General features: G+C 66.7%; 2 protein-coding genes across 2 annotated transcripts; both read left to right on the forward strand.

Annotated features, from left to right (window-relative positions):
• The first annotated feature begins 730 nt into the window (after positions 1–730).
• LOC138684223 (cathepsin D-like) lies at positions 731–12,413 on the forward strand. Its single transcript, XM_069777931.1, is given in 14 exon segments — positions 731–751; positions 863–1,070; positions 2,687–2,805; positions 2,915–2,947; positions 2,949–3,039; positions 4,004–4,044; positions 4,047–4,124; positions 5,793–5,993; positions 6,118–6,197; positions 7,678–7,800; positions 9,692–9,832; positions 9,920–10,019; positions 12,223–12,291; positions 12,293–12,413. Coding segments are annotated over 14 exon segments (1,398 nt in total). The 3' UTR covers positions 12,386–12,413.
• A 1,009-nt stretch (positions 12,414–13,422) lies between these two features.
• On the forward strand, positions 13,423–14,173 carry LOC138684224 (voltage-gated potassium channel KCNC1-like). The gene is given in 5 exon segments (XM_069777933.1): positions 13,423–13,634; positions 13,636–13,701; positions 13,703–13,789; positions 13,791–14,054; positions 14,153–14,173. Coding segments are annotated over 5 exon segments (615 nt in total). The 5' UTR covers positions 13,423–13,457.
• Positions 14,174–16,340: the final 2,167 nt, after the last annotated feature.

Consider the following 16,340-nt stretch of genomic DNA (forward strand, 5'->3'; position numbering starts at 1 on the left):
CCCCCCATAATAAGTTGGTTTGGAGGGGGGCTCCTCCCAGTGGGGGGGGGACAATGGTTTTAGGGCTCCTCCCAATTTGAGGGGGCAGTTTTAAGGCTCCCACAATGGGAGGAGGTGGTTTTAAGGCTCCCCCTAATTAGGGGGCAGTTTTAGGGGGTGTGTGTCCCCCAAAATGTGAGGTGGTTTTGGGGTTCCCCCATAATAGGTTGGTTTGGAGGGGCTCCCCTCAATGGGGGGTGAGGTTTGGGGGGCTCCTCCCAATGGGAGGGGGGTGGTTTTAAGGCTCCCCCCAATGGGAGAGGGGCAGTTTTAAGGTACCCCACAATGGGAGGGGGGCGGTTTTAAGGCTCCCCCCAATGGGAGGGGGGCAGTTTTAAGGTACCCCGCAATGGGAGAGGGTGGTCTTAAGGCTCCCCGCAATGGGAGGGGGCGGTTTTAAGGTACCCCGCAATGGGAGGGGGCGGTTTTAAGCCTCCTCCCAATGGGAGGGGGCGGTTTTAAGGTACCCCGCAATGAGAGGCCGTGGTTTTAAGGCTCCCCCCAAAGGGAGGGGGCGGTTTTAAGGTACCCCGCAATGGGAGAGGGTGGTCTTAAGCCTCCCCCCAAAGGGAGGGGGGCAGTTTTAAGGTACCCCGCAGTGGGAGAGGGTGGTCTTAAGGCTCCCCGCAATGGGAGGGGGCGGTTTTAAGGTACCCTGCAATGGGAGAGGGTGGTCTTAAGGCTCCCCGCAATGGGAGGGGGCGGTTTTAAGGTACCCCGCAATGTGAGGGCGTGGTTTTAAGGCTCCCCCTAATTAGGGGGCGGTTTCAAGTCCCCCCCCGGATGTGGCGGGGGGGGGGGCAGTTTCAGGGCCACCCCGCAGGTCGCACCCCTTGAGTCACACCCCCCCCCGCGTGACCTCAACGAAGGGGCGGGGCGATGGGCGGGGCTGAGGGGTGTGGCTGGGGGGGTGTGGCTATGGGGGGGTTTCCCCGCTCGCGCGGGGCGGGGGGGGGGCACAGAGCGGCCATGGGGGGTCTCAGGCTCGGGCGCCTCCTGCTGCTGGTGGCTGGAGCCGGCGCCGTCCTGCGGTGAGGGGGGGGGCACAATTTTTTTTGGGGGGGGGGGGGGAGACGACACTTTTTGGGGGGGGTCTTTGGGGAGGAGGAAGGGGCAGGGGGGGGTCCCCAGGGGGTTCTTAAAGGGGGGGGGGGTCTGGGTGGTGTGTGTCCCCCCCCAGGGGGAATGGAGCGGGGGGGGGGGTGTCTCTGATGCTTGGGTGCCCCCCCCCCAGGGGGATATGGGGGGGTCTTGGATGCATGGGTGCCCCCCCCAGGGGGATGGGGGGGGGGTCTTGGATGCATGGGTGCCCCCCCCAGGGGGATTGGGGGGGGATGGGGGAGTCTTGGACACATGGGTGCCCCCCCCCAGGGGGATGGGGGGGGGGTCTTGGATACGTGGGTGCCCCCCCCAGGGCGAATGGGGGGGGGGTCCCTGACACCTGGGTGCCCCCCCAGGGGGAATGGGGGGGGCCGGAGGGGGTCCTGGACGTCTGGGTGCCCCCCATTCCCCCTGGGGGGGGGGTCCCTGGCACCTGGGTGCCCCCCCAGGGGGATTGGGGGGGGGGTCCCTGACACCTGGGTCCCCCCCCCCAGGGGGAATGGGGGGGGGTCCCTGACACCTGGGTGCCACCCCAGAAGGATATGGGGGGGGGTCCCTGACACCTGGGTGCCCCCCCAGGGAGAATGGGGGGGGGTTCCCTGACACCTGGGTGCCCCCCCCCCCAGGGTGGGGTTTGGGGGGGGGTGGGGCTCCCCTGACACTTGGGTGGGGCTGGGCGGGGGCGGGAGCCGGTTGGACCCGCTCAGCGCCCGCCCCACCCGTGGGGGCGTGACCCCACGCATGACCTCTGACCCCTATCGTGACACCCCCCCCCTTTTGCCCCCCCCCCCCATCCATCCTCCCATAGGTGACCCCGGGCCTGGGGGCCCCTCATTAACCTCATTAACCTGCCTGGGCCCTCCCCTCATGCCCCCCCATCTCATTAACCCCCCCCATCTCAACCCCCCCCATCTCATTAACCCCCCCGAGCTCATTACCCCCCCCCATCTCATTAACCCCATTATCTCATTAACCCCATTATCTCAGCCGCCTCGTTAGCGATCTCTGGAGGACCCCCCCCCATTAACCTCCCTAACGTCTCGTTGAGCTCGTTAAGCTCGTTAACCTCATTAACCTCTCGCTAAACTCATTAACCTCATCAGCCCCCCCCCAAGAGTGTGTGTGTCCCCCCCCACCAGCACCCTGGTCCGGTAGCATCCCCTCATCAAGCTTATTAAGCTCATCAACCTCATTAAGCTCATTAGGCTCATTAAGCTCATTAAGCTCATTAGGCCTTGGGATCCCTCTGCAGTGGGACCCAAGGGTGCCCCCCCCCAAGGGTCCCACTCTTTGGGGACCCCCCGCTCATTAACCCCGCGCCTTCGTTAAGCCGGTGACCTCGTTAACCCCGTGTCCTCGTTAACCCCGACCCCCCTCCCCAACAGCATCCCCTTGGAGCGGGGTCCTTGGGTCCCCCCCAAATTTTGGGAGGGGGTGTGTGCCCCCCCCAAGGGTCCCACTCTTTGGGGACCCCCCCCCTCATTAACCCCGCGCCTTCATTAACCCGGTGACCTCGTTAACCCTGCACCCTCGTTAACCCCAACAGCATCCCCTTGGAGCGGGGTCCTTGGGTCCCCCCCAAATTTTGGGGGGGGGGACCCCGAAGCCGGAGCGGGGGGGGGGGGACCCGCTGCCGCCCCCACGCGCCTTCGCAACTACATGGACGTGAGTGGGGGAGCACCCAAAAAAATGGGGGAGGGGGTCCCTGGGGGGGGGGGGTGACACCGTGACGTGGGTGTCGTGGGTGACGTGGGTGTCGTGTCCCCCCCCCCAGGCCCAATATTACGGGACCATCGCCCTGGGGACCCCCCCCCCAGCAATTCCGCGTCATTTTCGACACCGGCTCCGCCGACCTCTGGGTCCCCTCGGCCCGGTGCTGCCTGCTCTACCTGGCCTGCTGTGAGGGGGCGGGGCTTGGGGGAAGGGGCGGGGCGTGGGGAAAAGGGGGCGGGGCGTGGGGAAAGGGGGTGGGGCTTGGGGAAGGGGGAGGGGCTTGGGGAAGGGGGGTGGGGGGGAGTCAGGGGGCTGCTGGTTGCTCTACCTGGGCTAAGTGGGGAAGGGGGAGGGGCTTGGGGAAAGGGGGTGGGGCTTGGGGAAAGGGGGCAGGGCATGGGGAAAGGGGGGTGGGGCTTGGGGAAAGGGGAGGGGCTTGGGGAAGTGGGGGGGGGAGTCAGGGGGGCTGCTGGTTGCTCTACCTGGGCTAAGTTGGGAAGGGGGTGGGGCTTGGGAAAGGGGGAGGGGCTTGGGGAAAGGGGGCAGGGCATGGGGAAAGGGGGAGGGGCTTGGGGAAGGGGGGTGGGGGGGAGTCAGGGGGCTGCTGGTTGCTCTACCTGGGCTAAGTGGGAAAGGGGAGGGGCTTGGGAAAAGGGGGGGGGCTTGGGGAAGGGGGAGGGGCTTGGGGAAGGGGGGCTGCTGGTTGCTCTACCTGGGCTAAGTGGTGACGGGGCGGGGCTTGGGGAAAGGGGAGGGGCTTGGGGAAGGGGTGGGGCGTGGGAAAAGGGGAGGGGCGTGGGAAAGGGGGAGGGACTTGGGGAAAGGGGGGCGGGGCAGGGGGGGAGGAGAGTCAGCCGGCTGCTGGTTGCTCTACCTGGTCTGTTGTGAGGGGGCGGGGCCTGGGGAATGAGGGGTGTGGCCTGGGGAAGGGGCGTGGCCTGGGGAAATGGGGAGGAGGCTGGGAAAGGGGGAGGGGCTTGGTGAAAGGGGAGGGGCTTGGTGAAAGGGGGAGGGGCTTGGGGAAAGGGGCGAGGTCAAGGGGAGGGGAGGAGAGTCAGCCTGCCCTACCTGGTCTGATGGAGGGGGCGTGGCCTGGCGGAGAAGGCGGGGCCACGCCACGTCAATCATCTCCCCCCCCACCAATTTCCAGGGCTGCACCCCCACTACCAGCCCGGCCTCTCCTGCACCCACCGCACCCCAACGGCTCGGCCTTCGCCATCACCTACGGCAGCGGGAGCCTGCGCGGCTTCCTCAGCCAGGACACCCTCACGGTGGGGGAGGGGACCCGGGGGGGGGGGTCCCGGGTTTGGGTGTCACCCCCCAGCACCCGTCGTCCCACCCCTGGGTGCGGGGGGGGGGTCGTCGTGTCGCCCACAGCGGACAGCTGGGTGTCACCCGGACGCCGGGGTCCCGTGGGTGTCACTCGGACACCTGGGTGTCACCTGGAGACCTGGGTCCCATGGGTGTCACTCAGATAACTGGGTGTCACCCGGACACCGGGGTCCCGTGGGTGTCACTCGGATAACTGGGTGTCACCTGGACGCCGGGGTCCCGTGGGTGTCACTCGGATAACTGGGTGTCACCTGGAGACCTGGGTCCCGTGGGTGTCACTCGGATAACTGGGTGTCACCCAGACATCAGGGTCCCATGGGTGTCACTCGGATAACTGGGTGTCACCCGGACACCAGGGTCCCGTGGGTGTCACTCGGATAACTGGGTGTCACCCGGACGCCGGGGTCCCGTGGGTGTCACTCGGATAACTGGGTGTCACCTGGAGACCTGGGTCCCATGGGTGTCACTCAGATAACTGGGTGTCACCCAGATACCGGGGGTCCCATGGGTGTCACTCGGATAACTGGGTGTCACCCGGACACCTGGGTGTCACCCGGAGACCTGGGTCCCATGGATGTCACCTGGATAACTGGGTGTCACCTGGATAACTGGGTGTCACCCAGACACCTGGGTCCCATGGGTGTCACCTTGACACCTGGGTGTCATCTGGAGATGCGGGTCCCATGGGCATCACCCGGACACCTGGTGTCACCCAGACGCCTGGGTGTCACCTGGACACCTGGGTCTCATGGGTTTCACTCGGATAACTGGGTGTCACCCAGACGCCGGGGTCCCCTCTGGACACCTGGGTCCCATGGGTGTCACCTTGGCACCTGGGTGTCACCCAAACACCGGGGTCCCATGGGTGTCACCCAGACAAATGGGTGTCACCCAGATGCCGGGGTCCCATGGGTGTCAGTCGGACACCTGGGTGTCACCTGGAGACATGGGTCCCATGGGTGTCACCCGGATAACTGGTTGTCACCTGGATGCTGGGGTCCCATGAGTGTCACCTTGATACCTGGGTGTCACCCAGGCATCTGGGTGACAGCCAGGTGTCTGGGTGACACCCGGAGACCTGGGTCCCCTCCAGACACCTGGGTCCCATGGGTGTCACCTGGATAACTGGGTGTCACCCGGACACCGGGGTCCCATGGGTGTCACCTTGACACCTGGGTGTCACCCAGACACTTGCATCCCATGGGCGTCACCCGGCCACCTGGTGTCACCCAGACACCTGGATCCTATGGATGTCACCTTGACACCTGGTTGTCACCTGGATGCCTGTGTCCCATGGGTGTCACCTTGACACTTGGGTCCCATGGGTGTCACCTTGACACCTGGCTGTCACCCAGACACCTGGATCCCCTCCAGACACCTGGATCCCATGGTTGTCACCCGGACACCTGGTTGTCACCCAGACACCTGGATCCCATGGTTGTCACCCGGACACCTGGTTGTCACCCAGACACCTGGGTCCCATGGTTGTCACCCAGATGCCTGGATCCTGGGATGGGCGACACTCGGTTTCCCATGGGACGATGGGTGGGGGGTCGTAGCGGAGGAAGGTCCCCGGGTGTCACCCGTCTCCGCCCCGGTGTCCCCAGGTGTCGAACGTGTCGGTGCCGGAGCAGACCTTCGCCGAGGCGGTGGCTCTGCCGGGCCTGGCCTTCGCGGCTGCTCGCTTTGACGGGGTGTTGGGTTTGGCCTTCCCCGCCGCCGCCGCCAGGTCCCGCCCAGCCCGTTTTCGACAACATGATGAGCCGGGGGCTGTTCCGCAACAACGTCTTCTCCTTCCGCCTCCGCAGGTAGGGGGGGGACACGCGCTGCACCCCGTAACTACACCCCAAGTTACCGCCCCGCTACACCCCCGGCTGCATCCGAACAACCGTAGCGTACCCCACCACCACCACACCCCACGTACCCCCCCAGCTACACCGTAACTACACCCCAACTGCATCCCAGCTACCCCCATGTAACCCCCCCAACCACGCGCCAACTACAACCCAAACGTACCCCAGTCACCCACCGCCTATGCCCCGACCACACCCCAACTAACCCCCTAACTCCCCCCAACTACACCCCAACCATACCCCAAGTATCCCCCAACTACCCCCCGACTACACCCCAAGTATCCCCCCGCTACCCCATCTACATCCTAACTACACCGCAAAGACCCCCTGACTAACCCCCAACTACACCCCAATATCCCCCAACTACACCCCGACTACGCTGCAAACACACCTCAACTACACCCTGACCACCCCCCAACTATGCAAACACACCCCAACTAACCCCAAGTATCCCCCAACTACCCCCATCTACATCCTAACTACACCGTGAAGACCACCCAACTAACCCCCAACTACACCCTAAGTATCCCCCCAACTACACCTCTACTACCCTGCAAATACACCCCGACTACCCCCTGACCACCCCCAACTACCCCCTGACTACACCCCAAGTATTCCCCCACTACCCCCAACTACATCCTAACTACACCGCGAAGACCCCCCAACTACACCCCAAGTATCCACTAACTACACCCCAACTACCCTGCAAATACACCCCGACTACACCCCAAGTACCCCCCAACTACACCCCAACTACACCCTGGCCACCCCAGACTACACCCCAACTACCCCCCAACTACCCCCCAACTACCCCCCAACTACCCCCCACTACCCCCTAACTACCCCCCAAGTACTCACCGACTACCCCCATGTATCCCCCCAACTACACCCTAACTACACCCTAACTACACCCTGACCACCCCAAACTACACCCCAACTACCCCCCAAGTACTCACCGACTACCCCCCATGTATCCCCCCAAGTATCCCCACAAAAACACCCCCAAACACCCCCTGGGACCCCAAATTGCCCCCCCTGGGACCCCCCAATCCTCCCTACGACCCCCAGATCCCCCTGGGACCCCCAAAACACCCCCTGGGACCCCCAAATCCCACCCAGGACCCCCCAAGTAGCCCCCGGGACTCTGCTGGGACCCCCCCAAACCCCCTCTGGGACCCCCCCAAATCCCCTCTGGGACCCCAAATAGCCCCCCCAGAACCCCCAAATCCCCCCCGGGACCCCAAATAGCCCCCCAGGCCCCCCAAATCCCCCCCAAATCCCCCTGGGACCCCCAAATACTCCCTGGCACCCCCCAGAACCCCCCAAACACTCCCTGGGACCCCCAAATGCCCCCCCTGGGACCCCCAAACACCCCCTGGGACCCCCCTGGGACCCTCAAATGCCCCCTGGGACTCTGCTGGGACCCCCCCCAAATTCCCCTTGGGACCCCAAATAGCCCCCCAGGCCCCCCAAATCCCCCCAGGCCCCCCAAATCCTCCCCAGCACCCCCCCCAGCACCCCCCCCAAGCCCTCCCTGGGACCCCCAAACCCCCCCTGGGACCCTCCCCTGGGCCTCCCCCCAAAACCCCTCGCCCCCCCCCCGGCCCCCCATGACCCCCAGCCTGACTGTGGGGTGCAGTGGGGCGGCGGAGGGGGACGGTGGGGAGCTGCTTTTGGGGGGCATCGACGAGGAGCAGTTCGAGGGACCCCTCCGCTACATCCCCGTCTCCCGCCGCAGCTACTGGCAGCTGCACATGGAGAGGTGAGACCCCCCCCAAGACCCCCCCTGAACCCCCCCAGACCCTTCTGACCCCCCTAAACCCCCCCCAAACCTCCCTGAACACCCCCAACCCCCCCCCCAAACCTCCCCAAACCCCCTCAAACCTCCCCTGGACCCCCAAATCCCCCCTCGGACACCCCCCCCAAGCCCCCCTGGACCCCCCCTGAACCCCCCCTGAACCCCCCCAGACCCTTCTGACCCCCCTAAACCCCCCCAAACCTCCCTGAACACCCCCAACCCCCCCCCCAAACCTCCCCAAACCCCCTCAAACCTCCCCTGGACCCCCAAATCCCCCCCTCGGACCCTCCCCCAAAAATCTACCCCCCCCCCAAACTTCCCTGGATGCCCCCCCCCAAATCCTTCCTGACCCCCCCAACATTCCCCTGGACCCCCTAAGACCCCCAACCCCCCCCCCAAACCTCCCTGAACCCCCCCAAAACCTCCCCTGGACCCCCAAATGCCCCCTTGGACCCCCCCCCCCCAAACTTCCCTGGATGTGTGTCCCCCCCCCAAATCCTTCCTGACCCCCCCCCCCCCATTCCCCCGGACCCCCTAAGACCCCCAAATCCCCCCAATACCCCCCCAAAATCTCCCTCTGACCCCCCCCTCCAGGATTCCTGGACTCCCCAACACTCCCCCCGCCCCCCCCCCCAAAATTTTTCCAGACCCCTCCCCCCGGACCCCCAAACTGCCCCCCCAACCCTTCTAACTGCCCCATAGGACCCCCCAGCTGCCCCCTGACCTCTCTAACTGCCCCCCTCATCCCCCCTAACTGCCCCATGGGACCCCCAACTGCCCCCTGTCCCTGCCTAAATGCCCCCTGACCCCTCTAACTGCCCCATGGGACCCCCCAACCACCCCCTGACCCCCCTAACTGCCCCATAGGACCCTTAACTGCCCCCCGACCCCCCCTAACTGCCCCATGGGACCCCCCAACTGCCCCCCTGACCCCTCTAACTGCCCCATGGGACCCCCAACCACCCCCTGACCCCCCCCTAACTGCCCCATGGGGACCCCCAACTGCCCCCTGCCCCCCCAACTGCCCCCGACCCCCCTAATTGCCCCCTGGGACCCCCCTAACTGTCCCATGGGACCTCCAGCTGCCTCCTGATCCCTCTAACTGCCCCTGGGACCCCTAACTGCCCCCTAACCCCCCTAACTGCCCCATGGAACCCCCTAACTGCCCCCTGACCCCTCTAACAGCCCCCTGGGACCCCCTAACTGCCCCGTGGGACCCCCTAACTGCCCCCCCTGACCCCTCTAACTGCCCCATGGAACCCCCAACCACCCCCTGACCCCCCTAACTGCCCCATGGGACCCCCAACTGCCCCCTGCCCCCCCAACTGCCCCCTGACCCCCCCTAATTGCCCCCTGGGACCCCCTAACTGTCCCGTGGGACCCCCAGCTGCCTCCTGATCCGTCTAACTGCCCCGGGACCCCCCAACTGTCCCCTGACCCCCCTAATTGCCCCATGGGACCCCTAACTGCCCCCTAACCCCCCTAACTGCCCCATGGAACCCCCTAACTGCCCCCTGACACCCTCTAACAGCCCCCTGGGACCCCCTAACTGCCCCGTGGGACCCCCTAACTGCCCCCCTGACCCCTCTAACTGCCCCATGGGACCCCCCTAACTGCCCCCTGACCCCTCTAACCGCCCCATGGGACCCCCAACTGCCCCATGGGACCCCCCTAACTGCCCCCCCTGACCCCTCTAACTGCCCCATGGAACCCCCAACCGCCCCCTGACCCCCCTAACTGCCCCATGGGACCCCCCAACTGCCTCCCCTCCTCCCTTAACCCCCCCCCCCAACCCCGTTCCCCCACAGGGTGTCGGTGGGAAAGGCGAAGACCCTGGGGTGCCGTGACCCCCCCCCTGTGCCGGGGGGGGCTGCGAAGCCATCGTGGACACGGGGACGTCCCTCATCACCGGCCCCAGCAAGGACATGGCCACCCTGCACCGAGCCATGGGGGCCACCCAAATCCTGGGGGGGGCAGGTAGGGTCCAGACACCTGGGTCCCCTTTTTTTTGGGGGGGGGGCGGTCCCTGGCTTGGACACCTGGGTCCTCAACCCCCCCCCCCCCCATTACTTTTTCCTCCCAGTACCTGGTGGGACTGTGACAAGGTCCCGTCTCTGCCCAACGTCACCTTCGTCCTGGGGGGGCACGAGTTCACCCTCAGCCCCCAGCACTACGTGCTGCAGGTGGGACCCCCCCTGTCACCCCGTGTCACCCCCCTCATGTCCCCCCGTCACCCCCCCATGTCCCCCCTGTCACCCCCGTCACCCCCCCATGTGCCCCCTGTCCCCCATGTCACCCCTCTGTCCACCCCCCCATGTCCCCCCGTCACCCCCTGTCACCCCCATGTCCCCCCTGTCCCCCATGTCACCCTCTGTCACCCCCCATGTCCCCCCCGTCACCCCCTGTCACCCCCCCATGTCCCCCCTGTCCCCCATGTCACCCTCTGTCACCCCCCATGTCCCCCCCGTCACCCCCTGTCACCCCATGTCCCCCCTGTCCCCCCATGTCACCCCTCTGTCACCCCCCCATGTCCCCCCCGTCACCCCCTGTCACCCCCATGTGCCCCCTGTCCCCCCATGTCCCCCCTGTCCCCCCATGTCACCCTGTGTCACCCCCCCCATGTCCCCCCTGTCCCCCCATGTCACCCTGTGTCACCCCCCCATGTCCCCCCATGTCCCCCCTGTCCCCCCATGTCACCCTGTGTCACCCCCCCCATGTCCCCCCATGTCCCCCCCTGTCCCCCATGTCACCCTGTGTCACCCCCCCATGTCCCCCCTGTCCCCCCATGTCACCCTGTGTCACCCCCCATGTCCCCCCATGTCCCCCCTGTCCCCCCCATGTCACCCTGTGTCACCCCCCCATGTCCCCCCATGTCCCCCCCTGTCCCCCCCATGTCACCCTGTGTCACCCCCCCATGTCCCCCCTGTCCCCCCCCAAGTCACCCTGTGTCCTCTCATGTCCCTCCAGTGCCCCCCCCGTGTCCCCGCCATGTCCCCTCAAGTCACCCCGTCTCCCCCCATGTCCCCTCGTGTCCCCCTGCCCCCCCCCATCCCCCGCCGTCCCCAATGATCTCCCATGTCCCCAACAGCAGCCATGTCCCCGTCGTCCCCCCCGTCCCCATCCACGACCCTGTCCCCCATCTGCGTCCCCCTCTGAGCTGTGTCCCCGTCCCCTGTCCGGGGTCCCCATCTGTGTCCCCTGTGTCCCCATCCCTGTGTCCCCGTCCCTTGTCCCCCTGTCCCCATCCCTGTCCCGTGTCCCCATCCCTGTCCCGTGTCCCCATCCCTGTCCCCATGTCCACACTGTCCCCATGTCCCCATCCCGTCCTGTGTCCCATCCGCGCCCCCATCCCGTCACCCTGTCCACGCTGTCCCCATGTCCCTGTCCCCATGTCCACAACGTCCCTATGTCCTTGTCCCTGTCCCCATGTCCCCATCCCTTGTCCCCATGTCCTTATCCCTGTCCCTGTCCCCATCTCCCACACTGTCCCCATGTCCTTGTCCCTGTCCCGTGTCCTCATCCATGTCCCCATGTCCCCATCTCCATCCCTGTCCACACTGTCCCCATGTCCCCCTCCCCTGTCCCGTGTCCCCCATCTCCATCCCTGTCCCCATGTCCCCCTCGTCCCCATGTCCCCCTCCCCTGTCCCGTGTCCCCATCCGTGTCCCCATCTCCATCCCTGTCCCCATCCCCATGTCCCCCTTGTCCCCATGTCCCCATGTCCCCCTTGTCCCCATGTCCCCATCCCTGTCCCCCATGTCCCCCTTGTCCCCATGTCCCCCTCCCCTGTCCCGTGTCCCCCTCCGTGTCCCCGTGTCCCCATCTCCATCCCTGTCCCCATCTCCATGTCCTTTGTCCCCCTTGTCCCCATGTCCCCCTTGTCCCCATGTCCCCATTGTCCCCATGTCCCCATCCCCACTGTCCCCATGTCCCCCTCCCCTGTCCTGTGTCCCCCTCCGTGTCCCCATCTCCATCCCTGTCCCCATCCCCATGTCCCCCTTGTCCCCATGTCCCCCCTCCCTTGTCCCCATGTCCCCCCCCATCCCGTGTCCCCATCCCTTGTCCCCATGTCCCCATCCCCACTGTCCCCATGTCCCCCTTGTCCCCATGTCCCCCCTCCCCTGTCCCGTGTCCCCCTCCGTGTCCCCATCTCCATCCCTGTCCCCATGTCCCCCTTGTCCCCCATGTCCCCCTCCCTTGTCCCCATGTCCCCATCCCCATCCCCATGTCCCCCTTGTCCCCACGTCCCCCCTCCCCCTGTCCCGCGTCCCCCTCCGTGTCCCCATGTCCCCATCCCCATCCCCATGTCCCCCACGTCCCCCTTGTCCCCCCACGTCCCCCCTCTGCGTCCCCACGTCCCCCACCCCTGTCCCCCCCCGTCCCCAGGTGTCGCAGTGGGGGTCCCCCACCTGCATCAGCGGGTTCATGGCGCTGGACGTGTCCCCCCCCGCGGGACCCCCTCTGGATCCTGGGGGACGTTTTCCTCACCCGCCATTACGCCGTCTTCGACCGCGACCTCAACCGCATCGGGCTGGCACCCAGCAAGTGACCCCCCCCTCACCTCCTTCTTTGGGGACCCCCCCCCGGGACCCCCCCCTGGATGCCTGGGTCACTTCAGGGACCCCCCCCTCCCCGACACCTGGGACCCCCCCCAGATGCCTGGATCCCCTCAGAGACCACCCAGACGCCTGGGTCCCACCCCAAGGGACCCCCCCCTTGGACACCTGGGTCCCCCCCGATGCCTGGGGTCCCCCCCCCAGGGATCCCCCCCACCCGGACAACTGGGTCCCACCGCTGGAGATGGGGGACTTGGGGGGGGGGGTACTGGGGGGGGTCCCCGGACTCCTGCTGGGTCCCCTTTTGGGTGAGCTCCAATAAAGACACTGGTTTGGGGGCTCCTGGTCCCGGCTGCTCCCTGGGGGGGGGGACCCCGAGACACTGTGTCACCCCCCCGGGCCAACCCCCCCGGCCCCAATACCTCCCAGTAACCCCCATCCCCCCTCCCCAGTACCCCCCCATCCCCCTTCGACTTGTCCCTCCCAGTGCCCCGCAGTCACGCCCAGCGCCCCTCCCAGCTTCCTTGAAGTCCCCCCCCAGTAATCCAGTTCCCCCCAGTACTCCCAGTTCCCCCCCAGTAGCCCCCCCCCAACTCCCGCGCTCCAGCATCCCCGCTGCGTGGGCGGGGCCCGGCCGGCTGCGTGGGCGGGGCCTCGGCGGGAAGGCGGGGCCTGACTGCCGAGTGGGGCGGGGCCCCGCTGTTGCGGGAGGTGGCGGGGGCGGGACTACCCCGCCGCGTGGGCGGAGCTTCCACACGTGTAGGGGCGGGGCCTCCGTGCGGCACGGGCGGGGCCTCAGCGCGCCTAGAGGCGGGGGCCCTTGCCAGCGCAGTGGGCGTGCCCTCCCCTTCGAGTGGGCGGAGCCTCAGCGCGCCTAGAGGCGTGCTTTCCTAGCGCAGTGGGCGTGGCCTCCCCGCCGAGTGGGCGTGCCCTCCCCCGGAGTGGGCGTTCCCTCCGCTCCGAGTGGGCGTTCCCCCGCCCCGGAGTGGGCGTTCCCTCCCCGCCGGAGTGGGCGTGCCCTCTGCCGCGCCTGCGCAGAGCGGCGGGCGCAGCGGCGGCGGCGGGATGCGGCAGCGGCCGCTCCGCTCTGTCGGGGCCGGTATCGGTGTCGGGCGTCTCGCGACCCCGTCTGTCGCGACTATCGCGATGGGCTGGCAGGCGGAGCGCGACAAGGTGGTGATCAACGTAGGGGGAGTGCGGCACGAAACCTACCGCAGCACCCTGCAGACCCTGCCGGGGACCCCGGTTGGCCGGTTTGGCCGAACCGGGAGCCGCCGCCCGGTTCGACTACGACCCCTCGGCGGGGGAGTTTTTTTTTCGATCGCCACCCGGCCGTCTTCGCTTACGTCCTTAATTACTACCGGACGGGTAAATTACATTGCCCGGCTGATGTTTGCGGGCCCCCTTTTTGAGGAAGAACTGGCTTTTTGGGGGATCGACGAAACCGACGTGGAGGCCTGCTGCTGGATGAATTACCGGCAACACCGGGACGCCGAAGAGGCCTTGGACAGCTTCGAAAGTCCCGAAGGACCGAGGCCTCCCGAACCGGCCGAACCCAAGAGGTTGTGCCTGGAAGAGGGGAGGCCGGCGGGCTGGTGGAGGAGGTGGAGGCCGAAGCTTTGGGCCTTGTTCGAGGACCCTTATTCCTCCAGGATGGCGAGGGTGAGGGGGTCTCAGGGGTCTCTGGGGCATTTGAGGGGGTCTGAGGGGGCTTTGGGGGGCGTTTGAGGGGGTCTGAGGGGCGTTTTGAGGGGTTCTAGGGGGCCTTAGGGGGGGTCTGAGGGGGTTGAGGGGGTCTCTGAGGGGGCTTTGGGAGGCGTTTGAGGGGGTCTTGGGGGCGTTTGAGGGGGTCTGAGGGGCGTTTGAGGGGTTCTAGGGGGCCTTAGGGGGGGCTGAGGGGGTTGAGGGGTCTCTGAGGGGGCTTTGGGAGGCATTGGAGAGGGTCTGAGGGGCGTTTGAGGGGTTCTAGGGAGCCTTAGGAGGGGGTTGAGGGGGGCTTTGGGAGGCGTTTGAGAGGGTCTGAGGGGCGTTTGAGGGGTTCTAGGGAGCCTTGGGGGGGGCTGAGGGGGTTGAGGGGGTCTCTGAGGGGGCTTTGGGGGGTGTTTGAGGGGGTCTGAGGGGCGTTTGAGGGGTTCTAGGGGGCCTTAGGGGGGGTCTGAGGGGGTTGAGGGGTCTCTGAGGGGGCTTTGGGAGGCGTTTGAGAGGGTCTGAGGGGCGTTTGAGGGGTTCTAGGGAGCCTTAGGAGGGGGGTTGAGGGGTCTCTGAGGGGGCTTTGGGAGGCGTTTGAGAGGGTCTGAGGGGCGTATTGAGGGGTTCTAGGGAGCCTTGGGGGGGGCTGAGGGGGTTGAGGGGTCTCTGAGGGGGCTTTGGGGGGCGTTTGAGGGGGTCTGAGGGGCGTTTGAGGGGTTCTAGGGAGCCTTAGGGGGGGGTCTGAGGGGGTTGAGGGGTGTCCTGAAGGGGTCCTGGGGGCGTTTGAGGGGGTCTCAGGGGCTTTGAGGGGGGTCCGAGGGGGTTGAGGGGTGTCTGAAGGGGTCTTGGGGGGCATTTGAGGGGGGGTCTGAGGGGTGTTTGAGTGGGGTCTCAGGGGGTTGAGGGGTGTCTGAAGGGGTCCTGGGGGGCATTTGAGGGGGTTGAGGGGTCTTTGGGGGGGCGTTTGAGGGGGTCTGAGGGGCGTTTGAGGGGTTCTAGGGAGCCTTAGGGGGGGCTGAGGGGGGTTGAGGGGTCTCTGAGGGGGCTTTGGGGGGCGTTTGAGGGGTTCTAGGGAGCCTTAGGGGGGGGCTGAGGGGGTTGAGGGGTCTCTGAGGGGGCTTTAGGGGGCGTTTGAGGGGGTCTGAGGGGCGTTTGAGGGGTTCTAGGGAGCCTTAGGGGCTGAGGGGGGGGCTGAGGGGTGTCTGAAGGGGTCTTTGGGGGCATTTTAGGGGGGTCTCAGGGGCTTTGAGGGGGGTCTGAGGGGGGTTGAGGGGTGTCTGAAGGGGTCCTGGGGGCGTTTGAGGGGGGTCTCAGGGGCTTTGAGGGGGGTCTGAGGGGCGTTTGAGGGGTCTCAGAGGGTTGAGGGGTGTCTGAAGGGGTCCTGGGGGGCATTTGAGGCGGTTGAGGGGTCTCTGAGGTGGCTTTGGGGGGTGTTTGAGGGGTTTGGGGGGGCCTTAGGGGGGGGTCTGAGGGGGTTGAGGGGTGTCTGAGGAGTTCTGGGGGGGCCTTGGGGGGGTCTGAGGGGGATTGAGGGGGCTTTGGGGGGCATTTGAGGGGGTCTGAGGGGGTTGAGGGGGGTCTGAAGGGGTTGAGGGGGCTTTGGGGGGCATTTGAGGGGGCCTGAGGGGCCTTGGGAGGCGTTTGAGGGGGTCTGAGGGGGTCTTGGGGGCATCTGAGGGGGTCTCAGGGGCTTTGAGGGGAGTCTGAGGGGCGTTTGAGGGGTTCTGAGGGGCTTTGGCGGAGGTCTGAAGGGTTTGAGGGGTCTCTGAGGGGGCCTGAGGTGCTTTGAGGGGGGTCTGAAGGGGTTGAGGGGGGCTTTGGGGGGGCGTTTGAGGGGGGCCTGAGGGGGCTTTGGGGGGCGTTTGAGGGCATCTGAGGAGGTCTTGGGGGCGTTTGAGGGGTTCTGAGGGGCTTTGGGGGAGGTCTGAAGGGGTTGAGGGGTCTCTGAGGGGGCTTTGGGGGGCATTTGGGGGGGTCTGAGGGGGTTGAGGGGTGTCTGAGGGAGTCTGGGGGGCGTTTGAGGGGGGCCTGAGGGGGTCTTGGGGGTCTGTGAAAGGATCTGAGGGGGGTCTGAGGGGTCTCTGAGGGGGTCTTGGGAGGCTGTGAAAGGGTCTGGGGGGGAGTCTGGGGGGTTAAGGGGTCTGTGAGGGAGTCTGGGGGGCGTTTGAGGGGGTCTTGGAGGCTTTGGGGGGGCTGAGGGGTTCGAGGGGTCTCTGAGGGGGTCTTGAGGGGCTGTGAAAGGGTCTGGGGAGTGTCTGA

Source organism: Haliaeetus albicilla, unplaced genomic scaffold, assembly GCF_947461875.1.
Source record: "Haliaeetus albicilla unplaced genomic scaffold, bHalAlb1.1 scaffold_197, whole genome shotgun sequence".
NCBI lineage: Eukaryota > Metazoa > Chordata > Aves > Accipitriformes > Accipitridae > Haliaeetus > Haliaeetus albicilla.